Here is a 23250-nt window from a genome sequence, read left to right on the forward strand (position 1 = left end):
TAGATTTTCCAATGTAAGGTTTTAAGTTTCTGGCTTCTGCTTCATTTGTTAATTCCTTTAGCTTCTTGTGCAGTACTAAGGTAGGTATTAGTGATAGAATAAGACAGTTACACCTCAAAGATAACAATCTAGAAAAAACAAGACATACAAAACTTATGAACTATACTGGGGTCTCCTTTCCCTCAACTACCCCTCAAATGTTAATGCTTCTTATGCTACTAAACTCCAACATCTAGTCTCATTGTAATATTTATATGACTTCATCCCTGTAACTATCATTATTCAAATTTATGCACCAACTCTAATGACAAATATGAAGAAAATGAAGATTTTTATATATTTCTGCAGTCTGAAATTGATCAAACATAAATCAAGATGCTTGCATTGATAATTACTGGTGACTGAAATGGCAAAGTTGGAAACAAAGAAGGAACAGTAGTTGAAAAATAGGTCTTTGGTGATAGAACCTAGAGATAGCATGGTAAAATTTTGCAAGACCAATGGCCTTTTCATTGGAAATATCTTTTTTGAACAATACAAAAGTGACTATATGCATGGACCAAACCGGATGGGACACACAGCAATCAAATTAACTACATCTGTGGAAAGAGATGATGAGACATGCAGTATCATCAGTCAGAACAAGGCCAGGGGCTGACTGTGGAACAGACCATCTATTACTCATATGCAAGTTAAAGTTGAAGAAAATTTAAACAAGTCCACGAGAGCCAAAGTGCAACTGTGAATATATCCCATCCGAATTTACAGACTGTCTCAAAAACAGATTCATATGAACACTAATGACCGAAGACCAGACGAGTTGTGGGATGACATCAAGTACATCATACATGAAGAAAGCAAAAGGTCATTAAACTGACAGTAAAGAAAGAAAAGACCAAAATGGATGTTAGAAGAGACTCTGAAACTTGCTCTTGAACACAGAGTAGCAAAAGGGAACAGAAGAAATGATGAAATAAAAGAGCTGATCAGAAGATTAATGGGGAGCTTGAAAAGATAAAGTAAGGCATTATAATGAAATGTGCAAAGACCTGGAGTCAGAAAATCAAAAGGGAAGAACACACGTAGCATTTCTCAAGGTGAAAGAACTGAAGAAAAAAATTCAAGTCTTGCAATATTGAAGCATTCTATAGGGAAAATGCTGAATGATGCAGGAAGCATCAAAGCAGATGGAAGGAATACACAGAGTCACTGTATCAAGAACAACTGGGCTACACTCAACCATTTCATGAAGTAGCATATGATCAAGAACCAATGGTACTGAAAGAACTAGGCCAAGCTACACTGAAGGCATTGGTGAAAAACAAGGCCCCACGCAGGTAATGACGGAACACCAATTGTGATGTTTCTACAAATCGATGGAATGATGGAAGTGCTCACTTGTCTATGCCAAGAAATTTGGAAGACAGCTAACTGGTTTCTACATAAGAGATTCATATACATGCCCATTTCAAAGAAATGTGATCCAACAGAATGTGAAATTACTGAACAATATCATTAATATCACATACAAGTAAAATTTTGCAGAAGATAATTCAAAAAAGTTGCTGCAGTACACTGACAGGGAATTGCCAGAAATTCAAGCTGGATTCAGGAGAGGATATGAAACAAGGGATATCATTGCTGATGTCAGATGGATCTTGGCTAAAAGCAAAGAGTAACAGTGTTTTATTGACTATGCAAAGGCACTGGACTGTCCAGATCATAACAAATTATGGATAACATTGAGAAGAACGGGAATTCCAGAACACTTAATTGTGTTCATGCCAAACCTTTACATAGACTAAGAAGCAGTCATTTGAACAGAACAAGGGGATACTGCAGGGAAGGTGTGCATCAGGGTTGTATTATTTCACCATTACTTATTCAATCTATATGCTGAGCAAATAATCCAAGAAGCTAGACTATATGAAGAACGGGGCATCAGGGTCGGAGGAAGACTCATTAAAAACTTGCGTTATACAGATAACACAACCTTGCTTGCCGAAAGTGAAGAGGACTTGAAGCACTTACTGATGAAGATCAAAGGCTACAGCCTTCAATATGGATTACACCTCAACATAAAGACAACAAAAATCCTCATAACTAGACCAGTTAAGCAATATCATGATAAACAGAGAAAACACTGAAGTTGTCAAGGATTTCATTTTACTTGGAACCATAACCAATGCTCACGGAAGCAGCAGTCAAGAAATCAAAAGACGTATTTTACTGGGAAAACCTGCTGCAGAAGGCCTCTTTAAAATATTAAAAACCAAAGATGTCACTTTAAGGACTAAAGTGCACCTGACCTAAGCCATGGTATTTTCAATTACCTCATATGCATGTAAAAGCTGGGCAGTGAATAAGGAAGACTGAAGAAGAACTGATGCCTTTGAATTATGGTATTGGTGAAGAATACTGAATACACCATGGACTGCCAGAGGGGCAAATATGACTTGGAAGAAGTACAGCCAGAATGCTCCTCAGAAGCGAGGATGGCGAGACTTCATCTCATGTCCTTTGGACACGTTATCAGGTGTGTCTTAGTCATCCAGTGCTGCTGTAACAGAAATACCACAAGTGGATGGCTTTAACAATCACAAGTTTGTTCTCTCACAGTCTAGGAGGCTAGAAGTCCAAATTCAGGGCATTGGCTCCAACGGAAAGCTTTCTCTCTCTGTCGGCTCTGGGGGTAGGTGCTTGTTATCCATCTTCCCCTGGTTGAGGAGCTTCTCAGCACAGGGACTCCAGGTTCAAAGGACGTGCTATGCTCCTGGTGCTTCTTTCTTGGTGGCATGAGGTGCCTGCGCCGAGAAGCTCCACGACCATGGCAAGATTGGTAAAAAGGACCTTCCCTCAGAGTCATCAGAAAGAAACCCTTCTCCTGGAGCTGGTACCCTGAATTCAAAATGCTGGCCTCCTGAACTGTGAGAGAATAAACTTCTGTTTGTTAAAGCCATCCACTTGTGGTATGTCTGTTATAGCCACACTAGATAGCTAAGACAGAATGTGGTACCCAAGGGAGTGGGGTGCTGCTCTAACAGACACCTAAAATGTGGAGGCAGTTTTGAAACCATGAATAGATAAAGGCTGGAAGAGTTTTAGAGTGCCTAAATCGTAAAAGCCAGGATTGCCTTGAAGAGACTATTGGTGGAATTATGGATGTCAGACAATTCTGGTGAGGACTCAGGAGGAAAAGAGGAAAGCTGTTACACTGGAGACAACGGCAGCAGCAGAAAAATGGCAGCAGCAGAGGACCAGCAGCAGCTGAACCAGGAGACTGGTGTGAGACAGCGCTAGAGCTGATCCATGGAGTGAGAGAGCTAAGTATCTCTGCACAGGCTTCCTGGCAGAGTGAGGTGCCTCCGGGCACTTATTGGTGGAGCTACAGAGCTCTGGAACACTTGCCCCAGGAAGGCAGACACAGGCAGTGAAGCCCAAGGGGCCAAGAGGCCAAGAAACCAGGCTCTCTACTCTGTATTACCCATGTTCCGCAGAAGCTGAAGAGACAAGGAACACAGGAAGCAGAACTGCTTCAGTCTCAAATGTTGGAGTCACCACTTGGACTAGAAGAATGGGGACCTCACACCACCAAGAAAGCAGCATGTGGAGCAGAGCATGTCCTTTGTACCCAGGGTCCTTGTGCAGAGACGCTCTTGGACCAGGGGAAGACTGATGACAAGGACCTTCCTCCAGAGCCAATGGAGAGAGAAAGCCTTCTCCTGGAGCTGGCACCCTGAATTTGGACTTCTAGCCTAATAGACTGTGATAGAAGAAACTTCTGTTTTTTTGAAGCCATCCACTTGTGGTATTTCTGTTACTGCAGCACTAGATAACTAAGGCAAGGAGGGACCAGTCCCTGAAAAAGGACATGATGCTTGGTAAATTCTCTAATTTATAAAGAGGAAGATCCTCAACTAGATGGACTGACACAATGGTTGCAACAAAAGGGCCCAAACATAACTTATTATGAGAATGGTGTGGGACTGGATGGTGTTTTGTTCTTTTGTATACAGGACTGCTCTGAGTCAGAACTGACTTAATGGCACCTAAGAACAAGAGCTATCATCTGATAGGCAAGTGACCAACAAAGCAGGATCTCGAGGTCCAATTCTTATCTTAGAGCCAAATATTTGACTCCTTAGCAAACAAATTCACCCCAATGTCCCACAGCCTCTTCACAAGGTACGTATTTAAAAGAAACTCACTCTCTCTTTTAAACCATATCCCTTTCTTTTATGGTCTCTCCCAATGCATGCATCTCACCTTCTACGAAATCATCTATCATAATTTTATGTAGTCCAGTTTTCATTTCCCCTTTTTTTTCAATTTTTTTTTGTGCTGTATGTGAACGTTTACAAATCAAGTCAGTCTCCTGTACAAAAATTTATATACGCCTTGCTATATACTGCTAGTTGCTCTCCACCCTGTATTCCCCATGTTCATTCAGCTGGCTTCTGTCCCCCTCTGCCTTCTCATCTTCCCTCCAGACAGGAGCTGCCCACAAAGTCTCATATGTCTACTTGAGCCAAGAAGCTCACGCCTCACCAGTTTCATTTTCTATCTTATAATCCAGTCTAATCCCTGTCTGAGGAATTGGCTTTGTCATTTCCCCTTCTTAATCTCATCTCTACTTAGAAAAATCATACTCATTCTTTAAGACTGTTCAAATGTCGCTTCTTCTATTAAAGTTTTCCTTATCATTGAACAAAATTGATCTCTCCATTTTCTCTGTTTTTTATAACAGGATTGTCACACTACTACTCTAAATAAATTGTAAGTTACTAGCTGAGTAATGTAAAGCATTCTTTGAATGCGAATAAAGTTATTTTAAAACACATTTGTCTTTAATTCTAGGCTTTGCCTTATTTATCTCTGTACCCACAGTCCTGAATATAAAGTAATTACTCAAAAATTTGGTGAATGAATGAACATTTTTAAAAGGCATTTTTTACTTTATTGTTGAGTTAATTTTTCAGTAAAGTTATATACTGAACTAAAATATCTATCCTGTTTTGTCCTCTTTGAGTTTTGGGCCATTTATTATTTTTTTCTTTATTGTGCTTTAAGTGAAAGCTTATAGTTCAAGTTAGTTTCTCATACAGAGATCTATACGCAGATTGTTATGTGAACCTAGTTGCTCTCCCTATGACAGTATACTTCTCCTTTCCACGCTGGATTTCCCATATCCATTCAGCGAGCTCCTATTCCTTTTTGCCTTCTCATCTTGCCTCTGGACAGGAGCTGCCTATTTAGTCTCATCTCTACTTGAGGTAAGAAGCACTCTCTTCTCGAATATCGTTTTATGTCTTATAACCACTGCCGTTGAGTCAATTCTGACTCACAGTTCAGTCTAATCTTTGTCTGAAGAGTTGGCTTTGGGAATGGTTCCAGTTCTGGGCTAGAGAGTTCAGGGATCATGTTTTCTGGGGTCCCTCCAGTCTTAGTCAGACCATTAAGTCTGGTCTTTACTAGAATTTGAGTTCTGTACCCCACTTTTCTCCTGCTCTGCCAAGGACTCTCTGTTGTATTCCCTGTCAGGGCAGTCATTGGTGGTAGCTGGGCACTATCTAGCTCTGGTCTCAGGCTGATGAAGTCTCTGGCTTATGTAGTGAATTGGGGCCATATTAGAGTTAGAATCAGCAACTGTGAATTCCAAAACAAAAACCCATCACCGTCAAGTCGCCTCCAACTCACAGGGACAACTATACGACAGAGCTGAACTGCCTCATAGGGTTTCCAAGGCTGTGAATCTTTATGGAAGCTGACGGTCACATGTCTTTCTCCTGAGGAGTGGCTGGTTGGTTTGAAATGCTGAGCTTTTGGTTAGCAGTTAAGTGGTTAACCACTGCACAACCACGGCTCAGCTGTGAATGAGACCCTTTCAAATCTACACTTTTTAGGTAGAGACTACAACTGTCTCCATTTTCACCCTATGGGACCTGGTTAAATCAGGCATTTATATAATCTACAAATCTGTCAACTCTCTGCTCTAAAATCCCTGAGGTTTAAAAAACAGGTACCTGAAAATCACCACGATAGGATATTCCTAAAGGAGATGTCCCTATTTAAAAACTCGGGTCTTACTGGAAAGATGGGCTCACTGACTCTATGAAACTACAGATTTGTATATGTACACTCACAAAAATGAAATAAAGATAAAAATAAATTAGAAAAATATTAAATACGATTGCCAGTAACACTGAGTATTCATTTACCATCCTTTGGTACTAAATAAACTTTCCAGGGCCCCTTGAGTTTTCAAAAGATGCTTATCAAGTTGCTTAAATTTCTTGCATATAAAAACATATTAGAAAAACACTCTCTTCCTTGCCAGTCTATTTGTGTTAAGTGTTCACAGCCTTTCTGATTTCATGACTCGGAGTTCAGACTACTAGATTTGCATCAGTGCACTTCTGTAACAGGAATCTCAACTTTCCTTTCACAGTCCAGTTCTATGAAGAGTAGAGATTTTGTCAATGCAAAAATCTCTACTCTATAGCTTGCTTTATATCTTTCTGTTACCAACTGTCAGTTCTTTTTCCTAATAATTCTCAAAAGAAAGGTCTTACAATTCACATATATAGAAAATGAAGTTGATATAGTTGATAAAATATGCCCACAATTCCTAAAAAAGACCAGACGCACTGGACCAATACAGACTAGAGGAACCCCTGAGATTATTGCCCTAAGATACCCTTTGAACCTGGAACTGAAGCCACGTCTGGAAGTCATCTTTCAGCCACATAACAGATTGGTTTATAAAGTAAACAATATTGCCCATGAGTAATACGTTCCCTTAAACGATCAACTATATGACACCAAACGGTCAACATTTACCCAAAGGCAAAGACGAGAACGCAAGGAGGGGAAAGGAAACTAGATCAAGGGAAACAGAATGGAAATAATGAGAATGCTGACACATCGAAAATTTGCATAAAAACTGTTAAATGGGAACCTAATATGCCACGGAAATTTTCATCTAAAACACAATAAATTATTATTAAAAAAATAAATAAATAAAACCAATGACAAAGAGTAATCATAGATCTTAGAAAAGACGCAGGTTTCATGAAGCTGATGAAAAAATGTTGGAAAATTGTTCAAATCACAGGCCAAGATCCTGACAAATGAGGATCTGCTAGAGTACTTAACACCTAGAACAGAGAAAATCAACAAACTCTTGATAGGATGTGCTCTTCAAAAAGAATGATTTACATATCAAAAGATTATCATCTTTCTTTAAAAGTCAAATCTGAAGTGAAGAGTATCATGCTATTATACAATTTTATCCCAAAACAAAAATTATGCCAAAATACTGTATATATTATTATTTATGCTAACAGCTTATTTTTGCAATGTTAACTATGAACTAAAATTCATTTTCATAAAAAACATGCATTAAAAATTATATATACTAGAATTTTATGTATGAGGTAAAAACTTTGCTTGGGGCAGGTTTTCTATATTGAGGTCAGTGCTCTTGTTTACCTGATGCGTCCATGGTCAATGGCATCCTAAGGATCACCGTCATTTCCAACTACATTAATTTGGAATTTAGCATGAGGAAAATAAGATTCTGAAACCCTGATATTGAGATACCATAGCAACTTCAACTAGACTTTTGCTAAGCTTTCAACTCTGTATATACAATACTCATTTATCTTCTTTCACTTTCAAAATTCAATTTAATGTGGAAAACCAAATATTTCCATTTTGCTATGCTAATTTAGAGAAAAACCTGTCAATATTAAAAAATGTGACCTAAAGTAAGTAAAATCTGTCAACCAAACAAAACCAACAAAACCTAGGAATGAGTCTATGCTCTGTATTATCAGAGAACGAAGTATTAGCAAAGGTAACATTTATTTCCATAATCTTTTTTTTTTTTTTTTTTACAAATGCTCAAACACATACTTGGCCTCGATGTCAGCTTTCTCTCGTACTGCATGAGCCATCTGTTCAGTCTCAAAGTACTTCTTTTTGCCTTTAGCTAAATCTTTCACTGTCTCTTGTAATTCGGTTTGGATCTTTGTCAACTGGTCCACACACTGTAAAATACAAAGTGCAATTATTACGATTTTAGATTTCAGACTTAAAGAAAACGAGTTTATCCTACGGAGTATGGACTATGCCCTCACAATGGAAACTCGAGAAGAATCAGTATTTTAGTTTCCTTGAAATTGCAAATTAAAATTCAGTGAACAGCTGGTACTCCCATCTCAAGTGCCATATCGAATAGTGTCAGCGTTTGCTTAACAATTCTGCTTTGAGAAATAACCCCTGAGTGTTGCTGATGACTGACATTAAGGTAAGGCATACGAGCAACCGTGAAAATGTTCTTACTGCTGAAGAGATGATGACAATAACGGCAAAAGCATAAAGCAATTCTTAATTCTTCACCAGCCTAATAAACTTAGTATGTTTGGGAAACTGATGATACAACAGCTACTGAAAAATTCATCCCTAGGGAAGGAGTGAAACCTGAGAAATCTGACTTGATAAACCCAAGATGAAGTACAGAAATGAGAAAGTCGGGTACAACATAACAATTATTACTCAGAATTACCCCAGCCTGACTGCTTGGCTACATTCTAGGAGAAGGGATATACATAATAACTAAAAGAACTGTTTAAAAAATAAACTCTTATAATACATTGTTGCCAAAGTAATGCAGTTTTGGGACCACTCTAGGTGTCCAAAGGGAAGTCATTTTTCCAGTTTGAGACAAATCACCAAGAAGTTTCGCAAACTTGAGGCCAGCTCAGAGCAACTGCCAGTGAAAACCTGCTGTGCCTGATTCCACCACCGATGGTGTTTGTTGGGGATTGACAAAAGCTCGGAAGAGGGCGAGACAGTGAGGAGGAACTACGGCGCAAGGCTGAATACTACTGAGTAGAGCAAGGCCATCTGAAGAGCAAGGATGTTAACACTTTGCCAACATAGGAATAACTTAAGCTTTGGAATATGACTTATAACTTAAATGTATAACATACAGGCTAAAGTCTCCCAGAAATTGTTAGGAGTTAATAAAGGGGTTACAGATAGTAGAAGCTCTGGAAAGGTCCTACTGGGGCAGGTAAAAGCAGAATAGCTAGTCACATTTATTGAGCACCTACTAAAAAAATATATATATTTTTTATTTTTTTTAGTATCAGGCTGTGAATAAAGTGTTCATTAAAAAAAAAAAAAACTTTCCCCTCTGCATGAAAACTGCACTTTTGCTTATCTTTCTGATTAAAGACATAGTATCAACTGTCTTACTAGGCAACATTGCTTGTGAGGCCTGATTGGTAAATTCCATCAGGACTGGGAGAAACTACAAATGACCTACAAATATCTAACGGAGAAGCCATGGCTTTGGACTTTGGTAAGTATGGTGATTTCTGTACCTGGGCATGTATCTTGCAAGGACCCTGGAAACTATCTGTGGAGGTGTAGTAAGTTTTAGTTTCCTTTAGGGCCTGAGACTGCCCCTGCACCTGTGAGTCTCATTCCTTCACCCAGATCTGTCACCAAGAGAGCCAAACAGAGTAACTCCTGGTTGGCCACCTGGACTGGTACATACACTGGAAGGAAGACTAACTCCACTACTGTTGGATGCTGCCCTGCTGGCAAATTGTGATTCCTGTCCTATGTCTTTCTAAGCAAAAACAAACAAAAAAAAAAACCAATGCCAAATGTGACCTATGACAGTCATGTGAATGTGAATGTTTAGTTACACCTAAAAATATTCCCTATAAGCATCGCACAGGCACTGTAGTTACTGCTTTCTGACATTATCATGTTTAGTACTCAAAACAACTCTGTGAAAAAGTTATTATTAGTAGCAGTCCCATTTTAAGATGAGGAAACCACCCAAAGTCACTCAGCTAGGAAGTGATGATACCATTTACTGTGTAACCCATAACAGTGCATACCCCAGTTTTGTGATGACCGTATTTTTAAGGTTTCAGAGCGATCTTTTATCTTAAAATAGTAAGAATTCTTTTATTGACATATAATTCATATGCCATAAAATTCATTTCTAAAATGTAAAATTCAGTGATTTTTAGTATATTTAAAAGGTTATACAGTTCCAGAACATTTTCATCACCCCCAAAAGAAACCCCCTACCCATTAGCAGTCACTCCCCACTTCCCCCTTGCCCCAGCCCCTGGCAACTATTTAACCTACTTTCTGCCTCTATGGATTTACCTACTCTAGACATTTCAAATAAATGGAATCATACCATATGACTCCATTTGAACTGAGCATAATGTTTTCATGGTTGATCTATGTTGTAATATGTATTAAATATTTCATTTCTTTTTATGTCTCAGTAATATTGCATTGTATGGATGTACTAAAACGGTAAGCTTTCATCTTGCAGAAAAATCTTGTCCCCTTAAGTCTTAATAGTTCTTATCATATTCAAAAAAAAAGCTCTTGTTTAATAAATGATGACAACCTAGGATGTTTAGAGAAGTGCTAAACATCCCCACAATGCCACGTCTGAAGATGTGAAGAGCTGAGACAGTGCTCCATGGCTACAATTGGATATTAAGAACCAAAATCTGGGATATGGTCTGAAAAATACAAGTGTGCTCAATGGGAAAATGGGATAGGATATTTAAAAGAGGATTTAGGTATAGAGTATTTATATTCAAAGCGTTCATCCAAACAATGGAGCGTGGCCTCAGGAAAAGCAACCAATATGATGTTTTACTGAAGAGAAGCCCAAGAGTCCGGTGGTAGTATACATTCCCCAAAAGGGTCTGCTAATGTGAATATTTTGGAAGTAGGCACAGACAGCCAAGGGTTTCCTTGGGGATTGCAAACTACCTGGATAGAGTCAGAATAGCCATACAAAGTGAACATTGTGGGTACTTGTGCACGTGCACACATGCATGCAGATACGCACACACATAGCCATCCAGTTCTTATACCCCTACCTCCTGAAGAATGAGACATCTTTCCTTATTCCTGGGCGACTAACATCTTATGGAGGTTATTTGATTCATTTTCATCTATAAAGGGCTGTAAATTAGCCAAATTACTTTCTATATGTACTACAATACCAGATGCACTTTGTGATAATTCAAATCTTTGAAATGACGTCACAAAAATCTCACCAGAAAACTCTGGCTTTTCTTCTTTTACACAAGTTTCTAGGATATTGTTTATCAAACAGTATTAGAAATCTCCTATGTGCAAATGCAAAGATCTTCTGTGATCCTTTCTTTCCTAGCATTCAGTAAATTCACATCCAAATGTTTTCCATCACCGAAGTGAATGGTTTCAAGTCAGTAATTTGGGTTTTTCTTTAAAGGAACGTGCTCTGCACATAGCAAGATACCAAAAATATTTATTAAATAAAAGTCATCTAACTTAATTTGCAAAGGAAAAGATTACCTCGAATTCCTTTTCTAAAATTAAAATAAAGTTTTGCTGTAGAAATCCATTTTTTCTGGGGTGGACAGTTATACACTTAAAAAAGAACCTTAATAATACTTAGCAGAAGAAAGGTCTTGGTATGATGTATGTCCAGTTCTTTCCCAAGAGCTATCAGCATTGAGCAGACATAGAAATGAGTGTAAAATTTACCTGAAGGATAGGCAATCATACAAAATAATGACAAACTTTGACATTATAACTCAGGATCCCAGTGAAGAAATTAAAACTATGCCCCCCATGTATGATAATACTAGGGTAGATAGAATTATTAATAACTTGAAGACAGGAATAAAAACAAAAGTAACCTGGGCCAATAGGCTCTCTGACCCAGTAGTTAGGCTCCTGGAAATTTATCCTGAAAAAATAATTTGAAAGAATAAAATTAAGTTTTAATGCATACTTAGTGATAATATCCAAAACTATTACCTCAAATCTCTAAATGGAAAATTTATTTATCATTCAAAATAACAAACAGGAAGGATATATAGAAACATAAGCAATTAATTGGGAAATGCAAAGAATGGGGAAAACAGAGTATCCCAAAACATGATCTATGTACTGATTACAGCTATTATAAGAACTAAGATAATAAAAGGAACAAGGAAATGAGGTAGTTTACTAAGGTGAAGTAGTTATATGGAGTTTCCTGTAAACTTGTTTAAATATTAAACTTTTTAAAAGATTGTATAGAATTTGGAATTAGGAAGTAGTATATTCAAATTCCTCCTCTGCTATTTACTATGCAACTCTGTGAATCACAATTATTTCAAGAAGGTAAACTCTAGTATAAATGAAGAAGATAAAAGTATGCCTAAGTATAAGAATGGTAAAAGGCCATAGGTTATTGTGGCTTTTGTTCTGAGTTATAATAGGGAAAATGATCTGGAAAATGCTACGATAGTCATAATTTCCACAATGGTCAGACCCTTCCTAACTGTAATGTATCTGGATTTCTCCCCAAGTATTAGAATATGGCCAAAAGAGACAAAATATAAAAATTATTATGAACTACAGAATGTTATGAAGGGAGGTTTTTAAAAATCAAATTTGGTTTTGATAATGACAGAGCAACTTGGCTCAGTTTCTTGTACTACAAAATCTGTAAATGTTAGATAAAATACATTTTTAAAAAGAGAACTCTTTGAAGGCATTTAAGAACAATCACACTGGATTTAAGGAGAATCACCTTTCCCCCACTGTTAGCCCATGTTGTTTGTATGAAGATGACTATAATCCCTGATACAGGGTACAGACCCGTGACACAGAATAAGCCCATAAGCCTCAATTTTGGTATTTTTGTTGGAACTTTTGGGAAAATAGAAATTCTGGAATTCCTAAAGTGTAAAATTTGTAAATCTGGGACTCTGGAAGTCATCATGTATAGAGAGTAGCTAAAGAATGAAGCCACTGGGGAAAGTAGTAGCTAAAGAATGAAATCATGGGAAGAAAGAGTAAACTCTAATCCATCATTTGAGCCCCTGGATCCACCCATGCCTGAAGTCTTGGAGTTTTCAGTTACACAAGCTAATTAATATATTCTTTTCTTGGCTTAAGCCAGTTTAAAGTGGATTTTAGTCACCTGTAACCTCCGAGTCCTAACAAGTATGTCCAGTATGTACTTAATGTTTAACAACTGTTTAGACATAACATAAACACCATTATGATTGGCACAAACAGTTTGCATTCAACTATTAGCCTAAAGGTTCGCTGTTTGAACTCATTCAATGGCATTGTGAAAGAAAGACCTGGCGATATACTTCTGTAAAGATTACAGCCAAGATTAACCCCATGGGGCAGTTCTACTCTGTTACATATTGGGTGGCCATGAGTCAAAACTGACTTGATGACAACAGGTTTGTTTTTTTGTTGTTGTTATAATAAGAAACAAGCTAATTCACACATCTAAATCAGAGACCAAACCAGTTGCTGCTGAGTCGATTCGGACGCACAGCTACCCTACAGGACAGGGTAGAACTGCCCCGCAGGATTTCTAAGGGGCAGCTGGTGGATTCAAACTGCTTAGCAGCTGACTGCTTAACTGCTGTGCCACCAGGGCACCACCGATAAAAGGCCTTCCCAAATCTCATAGTCTCTGCCCAGGTATGTTGGTTAAATTCAGACCAGAGATTATTGCAATAATAATGGAAGAGAAAAGCACCAGTCATAGTTCAACTCTTTCAAAATACTCTGATCTTGACAAAGGTGAATCTTGTCAAATTCAATTGGATTTGGTGAATGCACCGGCTATTTGAAATGCAGCGTTTTCTCCCAGGTGGGAAGTTATACTGGTATTAATTCTCCACCTCATCTTCCACCCTCTCTTTGCACACACACAGTGTAACCCATGATTTATTTTCTTACAACTCAAAATCATAAGTAGTCACATAATTTATTCGTTATGATTGTTTTGAAAGAGATAATTTCTGGCAAAGATAAAATATATGCATCCTTATACAAGTGTTAAAACTGACTGACATTAGTTAAGTGCTCCATTAACATTTTAAACACACACATATACATTTGAGATACATATTGATTTCATGCTACTGAAATCACCTTTGGCAAAGAAGAAACAGAATAGTTTTTATAATTTTTGTTAAAACAAGCTCTGCAAATCCAAATGACAAGTAGAATCAAAACACTAGTTGGCTTCTGAAATACTATTTCCTTAAATAATTACTTTAAGATTTCTAAAACATTAACACTTCATGAGAAAATTTCAATTACCAATTAAGCATTATGATCAACTCTATTTTTGTTACCCTATTTCCAAAAAAGGACACAAGTCAATCATTTACTTTCAACAGCAATCTTTTTCATAAAATTCACATTAAATAAAAAATTTTTCTATGAATTTTGGTTTTCTGTATAATCAAAGAAGCATATCTATTTGAAAACTTTTACTCATTTGTAACCTATATAATTAAATTTCAGAGTACACTAACATTGTTTATAAATGTACTACATTTGGTCAAAATGCGCTGTTTTCCTTTAAATTATCATATAAAAATAGGAAAACAAAATAAGCCAAGTAGAAACTAAGACATATTAATGTAAAGTTTTGTCAAGATTTAGAGGGATTAATAACATTGCAACTACTTTAATAAACACTAAACTATAACATATTGTGAAACTAAGTATATCCATTTACTTGAGTAAAGCTGACAAGTGATACTTCTAAGAAGTGCTTAAGATTCAAATTACACTCACCTTTAACATTTAATAAAATATAGTAGCTAGAGGGATCATGTTGAAATCAGAAAATCCTAGTAAAATGCCAACCAGAAACATGTGTAACCATTATAGGAAAGCTCAAAGTTTTAAATAAAATTTTATATAATTTGCAGATAAATATAGCACTGATATATTAAAATGCATATAAGAAAAGGACAGAAATTGAAACAATACCCTCTTTAGTTGCTGTTCTTTTAAGCTTCTCACTGTCCTTGCAGGCTCAGAAATGAAGTTTTTATAGTTTTCACATATACTGATCCGAGACTGGGCTACCTGCATTGTTCCCTCGAGAAAAGATTTCCAAACAGGATACATGCTCCTAAATTCAAAGAGGGACAGAAAAGTATTAGGCAGGGAAAAGGAAGAAAATCTGGCTAACCTTTTGCTCCCTAGCTAGCACTGGCAAACAGAAGAAACATCTTCTGTATAACTGTAAATGTATTTACACTGGCTTATAAAAGGTAATACTATTTTAGCATACAGAAGTATAAACACAGCACATATATACTCTATTCCTCTATAGTTTGGTAATGGGTTGTTTGATTCATTAGATGTTCTTAATAACGGAGTAAAGTGATACACTCATTACAATTCTAGTTTAAGCTAACACTGTAAAAACTAATGAATAATTTCTCTCTGATAATTCAGTCTTTCTAGGCCTTTCACTGTCTCAGGGTCATTATTATGAGTCTCAGGTATCATTACTTCATTAAGTATTATCTGAATTTTATAGATGAGGTAACTGAGGCTCAGAGAGATTAAGAGAATCACCCTAGATAGCGCAAGCATGTAGCAGTACTGAGATACAGACCAAGGTCAGGTGTTTCTAAAGTACATCCTCTTTCAAGTACATCAGAACTGATGTGGCCGGGGTGGGGCGGGGGGGGATATACATATATATGTATCGTGAACAACTGCATATGTGCTTGAGAAGTCTATTTTGTCTGACAAAAGCAATCTATGGTATTGTTACTCTACATCTGTTTCTCTGTTGTAATAATGCTTTACCAGTATCACACTGAGGCCTGAGGTCATTCCAAGCAAACCCCATCACCTTTGCTTGTAAACATGCTCAGTGATCTCTGGGTAAAGACAAAGAATTATTCATCCTTTGCTTTTTCTGGCCAACTTCCTTTTCAATTCTTTACATCTACTTTGCTAAATGCCTTACCCATTTCTAATATGCCCCTAGTAAACATATTTCAAAACTTAAAACAATGGGTGGTACTTAAAGAGGTGCTTACACTAAAATTTTGATTATAATATTCATTTCCTGAGAGGTCCCTTTTGGTGTCACATGGATTTTCTACTACAGTAACGTATGGGACCATATGCTACACAAAATGAGAGCTTGGGCCAATAAATGACCACGAAAAACAAGAAAAATTGCCTGGGTTCCCATCCTAGTTAGAACTAAAAAAGAATGATGAACTTTATTTTTCAGTCAAGAACTCTTATGGATTAGCAATACACCAAATGACCCTGTGTAGATGGAAATATTCATTTATTTTAGCAGAGATATATCACCATCCTTTTGGAAAAAGGATTCAACATGTTGTGACAGTAAAAACCGTCAGAGTAAAAGCTCTGATGGACTTGAGAACAGGAAAGTTAATATCCCCAGTGGCCTTACTGCATGACAACTGATGGATCTTAGGATATAAGCTCATCACAAGCCTTCCTAAGCAGACCAAATAATTAATTTTCTCAGGAAATGCAGAGAGAAAGATTTCATACTATGCTTTGTAGCTCTTAACTTACAACTTGAAATATTTTTTTAAAAAAAATAACGATAATGAGAAAGTATCATCAACTGTGACAGGAAGGGAGGAAGAAAGAGAAGGAGGGAGGAGGGAGAAGGGAGGGTTCACCCTTTCATCCGTGCTCTTCCCTTAGTGTAGTAGTACCCTTTTACCTTTTGCCTCTTTACCTAGTTAACTGCTGTTCACTCTTAGAATGTCAGCTTAAATGTAACTTCTTTAAGGATGTCTTTCATGATCACCACCAAGCCAACCCCAGACTCAAATCAAGTCCCTCTCTATTATTTATTTAAATGTCTCCTGTACTTTTCCTTCATAGGACTTATCAATTTTTTTCCCAGAGTTTTTGATTATAAATATTTTTAGGCAATTGTTTAGTTAATGTCTGTCCTCACTACAGTGAAAATTCTATGAAGGTAGGGGGTATGTGTGTCTTGCTTTCTCCTGTATTCCCAGGGCCTAGCACATAGCCTAACATTCAGTGAGTTTCAGTAAGTATGTATTGAATGAATAAATGAATGAATGGATGAATGTATAAATTATGAATGTACAATAAAAAGAAAAATCCTTTCATTATGAAGAGTTAAAAAATAAGAAACCTTTAGAGATTAGCAAATCTATAGCAGGCAAACATATTCTTAACAATGTGGTACCATGAAAACTACAGGGTTCAATTACTAATCAGAAGACTTGGGTTCAAGTTCTAGTTTAACCAATGTAATTGTATGTGGCATACCTCACTATATACTAAGGCTTGGAGTTATTTCCTCAAGTGACAAATGGGGAAATAATGGAAATACCTGGACCATGAAGCTTACAGGCTATTTTTATAAATTTTATCTATTTATTTATTTTTATTGTTCTTTAGGTGAAAGTTTACAAATCAAGTCAGTCTCTCATATAAAAATTTATATACACCTTGCTATATACTCCTAGTTGTTCTCCCCCTAATGAGGCAGCACACTCCTCTCCACTCTGTATTCCCGTGTCCATTCAGCCAGCTTCTGTCCCCCTCTGCCTTCTCATCTCTCCTCCAAACAGGAGCTGCTCACAGTCTCATGTGTCTACTTGAGCCAAGAAGCTCACTTCTCGAAAGTATCATTTTCTATCTTTTAGTCCAGTCGAGGAAACCCTGGTGGCGTAGTGGTTAAGTGCTATGGCTGCTAACCAAGCGGTCGGCAGTTCAAATCCGCCAGGCGCTCCTTGGGAGCTCTGTGGGACAGTTCTACTCTGTCCCATATGGTCGCTATGAGTGTTTTTTTAGTCCAGTCGAATCCCTGCCTGAAGAGTTGGCTTTAGAAATGGTTCCAGTCTGGGGCTAACAGAAGGTCTGGGGACCTTCTAGTCTTAGTCAGACCATTAAGTCTGGTCTTTTTACGAGAATTTGAGGTCTGCATCCCACTGTTCTCCTGCTCCATCAGGGATTCTCTGTTGTGTTCCCTGTCGGGACAGTCATCAGGTGTAGCTGAGCACCATCTAGTTCTTCTGGTTTCAGGCTGATGTAGTCTCTGATTTATGTGGCCCTTTCCATCTCTTGGGCTCATAATTACCTTCTGTCTTTGGTGTTCTTCATTCTCCTTTGTCCCAGGTCAGCTTGGATCAATTGATGCATCTTAGATGGCCGCTTGCTAGCATTGAAGACCCCAGACGCCCCTTACTAAAGTGGGATGCAGAATGTTTCAACAGACTTTATTATGCCAATTGACCTAGTTGTTGTTGTTGTTAGGTGACATTGAGTCGGTTCCGATTCATAGTGACCCTATGCACAACAGAATGAAGCACTGCCCCGTCCTGCGCTATCCTTATGATCCTTGGTATGCTTGAGCTCATTATTGCAGCCACTGTGTCAATCCATCTCATTGAGGGTCTTCCTCTTTTCCACTGACCCTGTACTTTGCCAAGAATGATGTCCTTCTCCAGGGACAGATCTCTCCTGACAACATGTCCCAAGTATGTAAGACCCAGTCTCGACATCCTTCTAAGGAGCATTCTGGTTGTACTTCTTCTAAGACAGATTTGTTCGTTCTTTTGGCAGTCATATTCTTCACCAACACCACAATTCAAAGATGTCAATTCTTCTTCGGTCTTCCTTATTCATTGTCCAGCTTCCATACGCATATGATGTGACAGAAAATACCACGGGTTGGGTCAGGCGCACCTTAGTCTTCAAGATGACATCTTTGCTTTTCAACACTTTAAAGAGGTCCTTTGCAGCAGATTTCCCCAACGCAATGCGTCTTTTGATTTCTTGACTGCTGCTTCCATGGCTGTTGACTGTGGATCCAAGTAAAATGAAATCCTTGACAACTTCAATCTTTTCTCCATTTATCATGATGTTGCTCATTAGTTCAGTTGTGAGGATTTTTGTTTTCTTTATGTTGAGGTGCAATGCTTACTGAAGGCTGTGGTCTTTGATCTTCATTAGTAAGTACTTCAAGTCCTTTTCACTTTCAGCAAGCAAGGCTGTGTCATTTGCATAATGCAGATTGTTAACGAGTCTTCCTCCAATCTTGATGCCCCGTTCTCTTCATATAGTCCAACTTCTCATATTATTTCCTCAGCATACAGACTGAATAGGTATGGTGAAAGAATACAACCCTGCCGCACACCTTTCCTGACTTTAAACCCATCAGTATCCCCTTGTTCTGTCCGAACAACTGCCTCTTGGTCTATGTACAGATTCCTCATGAGCACTATCAAGTGTTCTGGAATTCTCAGTCTTCACAATGTTATCCATAATTTGTTATGATCCACACAGTCGAATGCCTTTGCATAGTCAATAAAACGCAGGTAAACATCCTTCTGGTATTCTCTGCTTTCAGCCAGGATCCATCGGACATCAGCAATGATACCCCTGGTTCCACGTCCTCTTCTGAAACTGGCCTGAATTTCTGGCAGTTCCCTGTCAATATACTGCTGCAGCTGTTTTTGAATGATCTTCAGCAAAATTTTGCTTGCAAGTCATATTAATGATATTGTTCTATAGTTTCCACATTCAGTTGGATCACCTTTCTTGGGATTAGGCATAAATATGGATCTCTTCCAGTCAGTGGGCCAGGAAGCTGCTCAGTTTGGAATTCTTGCCCTCCATATAGGAGACCTGGGTTCAATTCCAGGTAATGCACCTCATGCACAGCCACCACCCAACTGTCAGTGGAGGCTTGCGTGTTGCTTTGATCTTGAAAAAGTTTCAGTAGAGCTTCTAGACTAAGACAGACTAGGAAGAAAGGCCTGGCAATATACTCCCCAAAATCAGTCAATGAAAACCCTGTGGATCACAATGGTCCAATCTGCATCAGGTCATGGGGATGGTCCAGCATCGGGCCGAATTTTGTTCTGTTGCACATGGGGTTGCCATGAGTTGGGGGCGAACTTAACAGCAGAGCTAGTAATACTTTTTGTTAACATAATAGTGGTAGTTCCAACGGTAGTGGCAATATTACTTCTGACTGCGGAAAAACAATAATGGTTTTGTACAGTGATTTTTTTTTTTTTAGAATTTTATTTCACCAGACTGCACGTGAAGCAACTTTGAGCATACACAGCATTTTGCTATTTTTCTCAGGGCAGGAAATGAGACACAAAATTATAAAACAAAGGAAGGAAATTCTTTTAAGGACCTAGTCACATGTTATGCACTATGTTGTGTATTTTACACTTATTGTTTAATCCTCACTACAAGTTTGCAACATTATCTTCATTTTACAGAGGAGAAAAGTGAGGCTCAGAGAGGGTTTGAAATTTTTCTTAGGGATATTCACTAGGAAATGGCATTCCCATAGTAATAACCTAGACTCTGCCATTACCAATAACTACCCCTCTGCTCTAACTCCACTTTCAATCATCTAATCTCTAATCAACATCTATGTTTTCACTCACTCTCTCTAGGATCCTGACTCTAACAATTACTCAGTCCTATGAGAACCCACAATCCTTCTGACCCTACCCCCTTTCCACTGTCTCTTGCCCCTCTCAGAATTTCCCTTCTTAGCTCTTTACCCAGCCTAAGTTTCACGGCCCACCACTATGCCCACTCCCTGACAAACACCCTGATTGCCCTTGCCCTGCTCTCTTTCCATCTTTATAATGTATAAGTTCGGACCTTAGTTAAATCCAAATTTCTGTTTCTACCATGCCAAAGTCTGTACAGCAGAACATGGCTAGAAAAAAACACAATCATGCTGCCTGGTCTCACTTTAAGTTCATGAGAAATAAATTCTAGTATTCCCTAGTGGTACACCCAGCATTTCTTCTATATTCCCCGAATCCCTTTACTCTTCTATAGTCTTCTAGACAATTATTGCCCACTTTCTCTTCTTATACCTCTAATATGACCACACTTTCAGCTGACAAGGAAGCTACTAGAAGGCGCTACCCACATGTTCCCACCACACCTACCAATTTCCCTGCCTTTGCACCCATGCACTGCCATCCCTCCTATTACCTGGATGAACACCTGTGCTGTGCAGGCAACCCTTCATATTTCCACTATATTACTTTTCACCCAAGAAGATCAATCCCGTAATTATGCTTTCTCCTACAACATCAATTTTTTCTCCTCTACTGGCTCATTCTAATCAATATATAAATATGTTATACTATCTCCCATTGAAAGAAACACTCCATCAACCCCACATTTCTCTCCAGCTACCACCCCCACTGTTGTTCCCTTTATCAACAAAATTCCTTGAAAGAATTATCTTAAATTACTGTTTCCACTTCCTCTCCTCCTGGTCCTTAGTTCTACTTGAATCAGGTTTAGGTGTCCACAGCTCTTCTAAAATTGCTTGCAAAGTTTTTAAAAGATCTTCCTGTGGCTAATCCCAATAAATTCAAGTACTGGTCCTATTACTCAACCTATCAGCAGCACTGGCCCAGTTTATCACCTCTTCTTTCTTGAAATGCCTTTTTCACATGGCTTCTAGGGCATTATTCTCTTGGTTCTCCTCCTACTTCACTGGCTACTTCTTAGTCTCCTCATCTCACTGCCCTGCCAATGCTGGAATGCCCCAGATCTCATTCCTCAGGCTTCTTTTCTCTGCTACATTTGCTTTTTAGACGAGCTTGTCTAGTCTCATGGCTTTAAGTACCATCAATATGTGGACTCTTCCTAAATTTGTAATTGCAGCCCAGACATCTTCCCTGACCCCCAACTGCCTACTCAACATCTCCCACTTGGATATTTAAAAGGCACCTTAAACCTAACATGTCTAAAAACAAATTCTTCACTTCCCTAAAATCAGATATTCTGGTAAACCATTCCATCTGGTTGATAGCTACTCTCATCTTCTAGTAGCTCAAGCCAAAACCCTACGGTCATCACTGATTTCTCTTTTTTCTCTCACATCCTACATCTGAACCACCTTGAAATCCTGTTTGTTAGACGTTTAAAATATTTATGAAATCTGATTACTGCCTATCTCTTCCACTGCTACCACCTTGGTCTGAACCACCATCACCTTGTGTCTGAACTACTGTAATAGCCTCCTAACTGACCTATGCTTCTGTCCTTGTCCCATAATGTCTACTCTCTACACAGAAGAGGGACTGCAGTGCTACCAACCCCGGTACTCTGTACCCTCCCTACTCTGCTTACTCTCCTTAGCGCTTACCATCAATTGACATGCGTTTAATAGTTCATTTGTTTAGTGCCTGTCCTCCCTAACTAGAATGTAGGCTCCATTCAACAGAAGCTTTGCTTTATTCACTGTTGTAAACTCAGCACCTAGAACATGGTCTGGCCTAGCAGGCACCCAACGCTTATTTACTAGAGGAAGCAAAGAGAGGATGATGGAGTCTAGATTGAAACCCATATTGTCTGGCTCCCATACTTCTGGTCTTTTGGTGACATAGATTGCTCTCGGTCTCAGTAACAAAGCTAAAGATCAAAATGGGTCTCTTAACTCTGATAAGTATTTACCTAGATCCTAACATCTGTGTATAAATTCCCCCTGTAGCATTATTTTCTTATCTTTCTTGTTAAAGTGACTCACCTTTTAAACTAAAATATATGTATTTTACAGCTTCAAATCACTACTCTAACTGAAAAACATTTGCCATAAAATTAAGTTATAATTAGTAAAACACATAAATGTTCATCCATGTATCACCTAAAATGCTGAGAACTATTCTTACATGGAAACCACAGTGAAAAACAGAGAGCCAGAAAAAAGTTTACCTGGAAGATATTTTCATTAAAAAACAAACCAACAAATTCACCTTGGCTGTGGTGGTGGTCACACAAATCTATACATGTGATAAAACTACATAGAACTTAATGTACACACATACATCACACAAATGAATGCATGTAAAATGGCTGAAATCTGAATAAGATTTGTGAATTGTACCGATAGGAATTTCCTGGTTGTGATACTGTACCACAGTTACGCAAGATGTTACCATTGGGGAAACTGGGTGAAGAGTTCTCTCTGTAGTATTTCTTACAACTGCATGTGAATCTACAATTCTCTCAAAATGTACAAAGCAAAAACAAAAATAAAACCTAACAAATCAAACCACAGATCTTCTCTAGGCCCAAAAATACAGCATCTGACCATTACCACATTCTCTAGAAAATATGCTAAGTTCATAATCTAAGATTAAATAAGGATAGAACATGGAGCTTTAGTAAATAAACATTTATTTATTGTTTTTGCTAACAGAAAGGGAGACTATCCTAAGCCTAGCTAACAGAAGTAAAGGCAGAGAGGAAGACCCATTCTAGTCCAGTGGAGGTGTGATAAGACGTGCAATACAACTACAGGCTGAGGTACTCAAGTGCCGGGGAAACAAGGACAAAAGATGGAGAAATGGTTAG

General features: G+C 38.2%; 1 protein-coding gene across 1 annotated transcript in view; it reads right to left on the reverse strand.

Annotated features, from left to right (window-relative positions):
* Positions 1-23250, reverse strand: part of FCHSD2 (FCH and double SH3 domains 2) — a 289630-nt gene that overhangs the window by 115250 nt on the left and 151130 nt on the right. The window contains exons 5-6 of the mRNA XM_064288657.1: positions 14845-14989; positions 7918-8051 (exon numbers count right to left, since the gene is read on the reverse strand). Of these exons, the coding sequence (XP_064144727.1) occupies positions 7918-8051; positions 14845-14989 (279 nt within the window). The remainder of the gene's footprint in view (positions 1-7917; positions 8052-14844; positions 14990-23250) is intronic.

The sequence above is a fragment of the Loxodonta africana genome, chromosome 7, assembly GCF_030014295.1.
Source record: "Loxodonta africana isolate mLoxAfr1 chromosome 7, mLoxAfr1.hap2, whole genome shotgun sequence".
Lineage (NCBI taxonomy): Eukaryota > Metazoa > Chordata > Mammalia > Proboscidea > Elephantidae > Loxodonta > Loxodonta africana.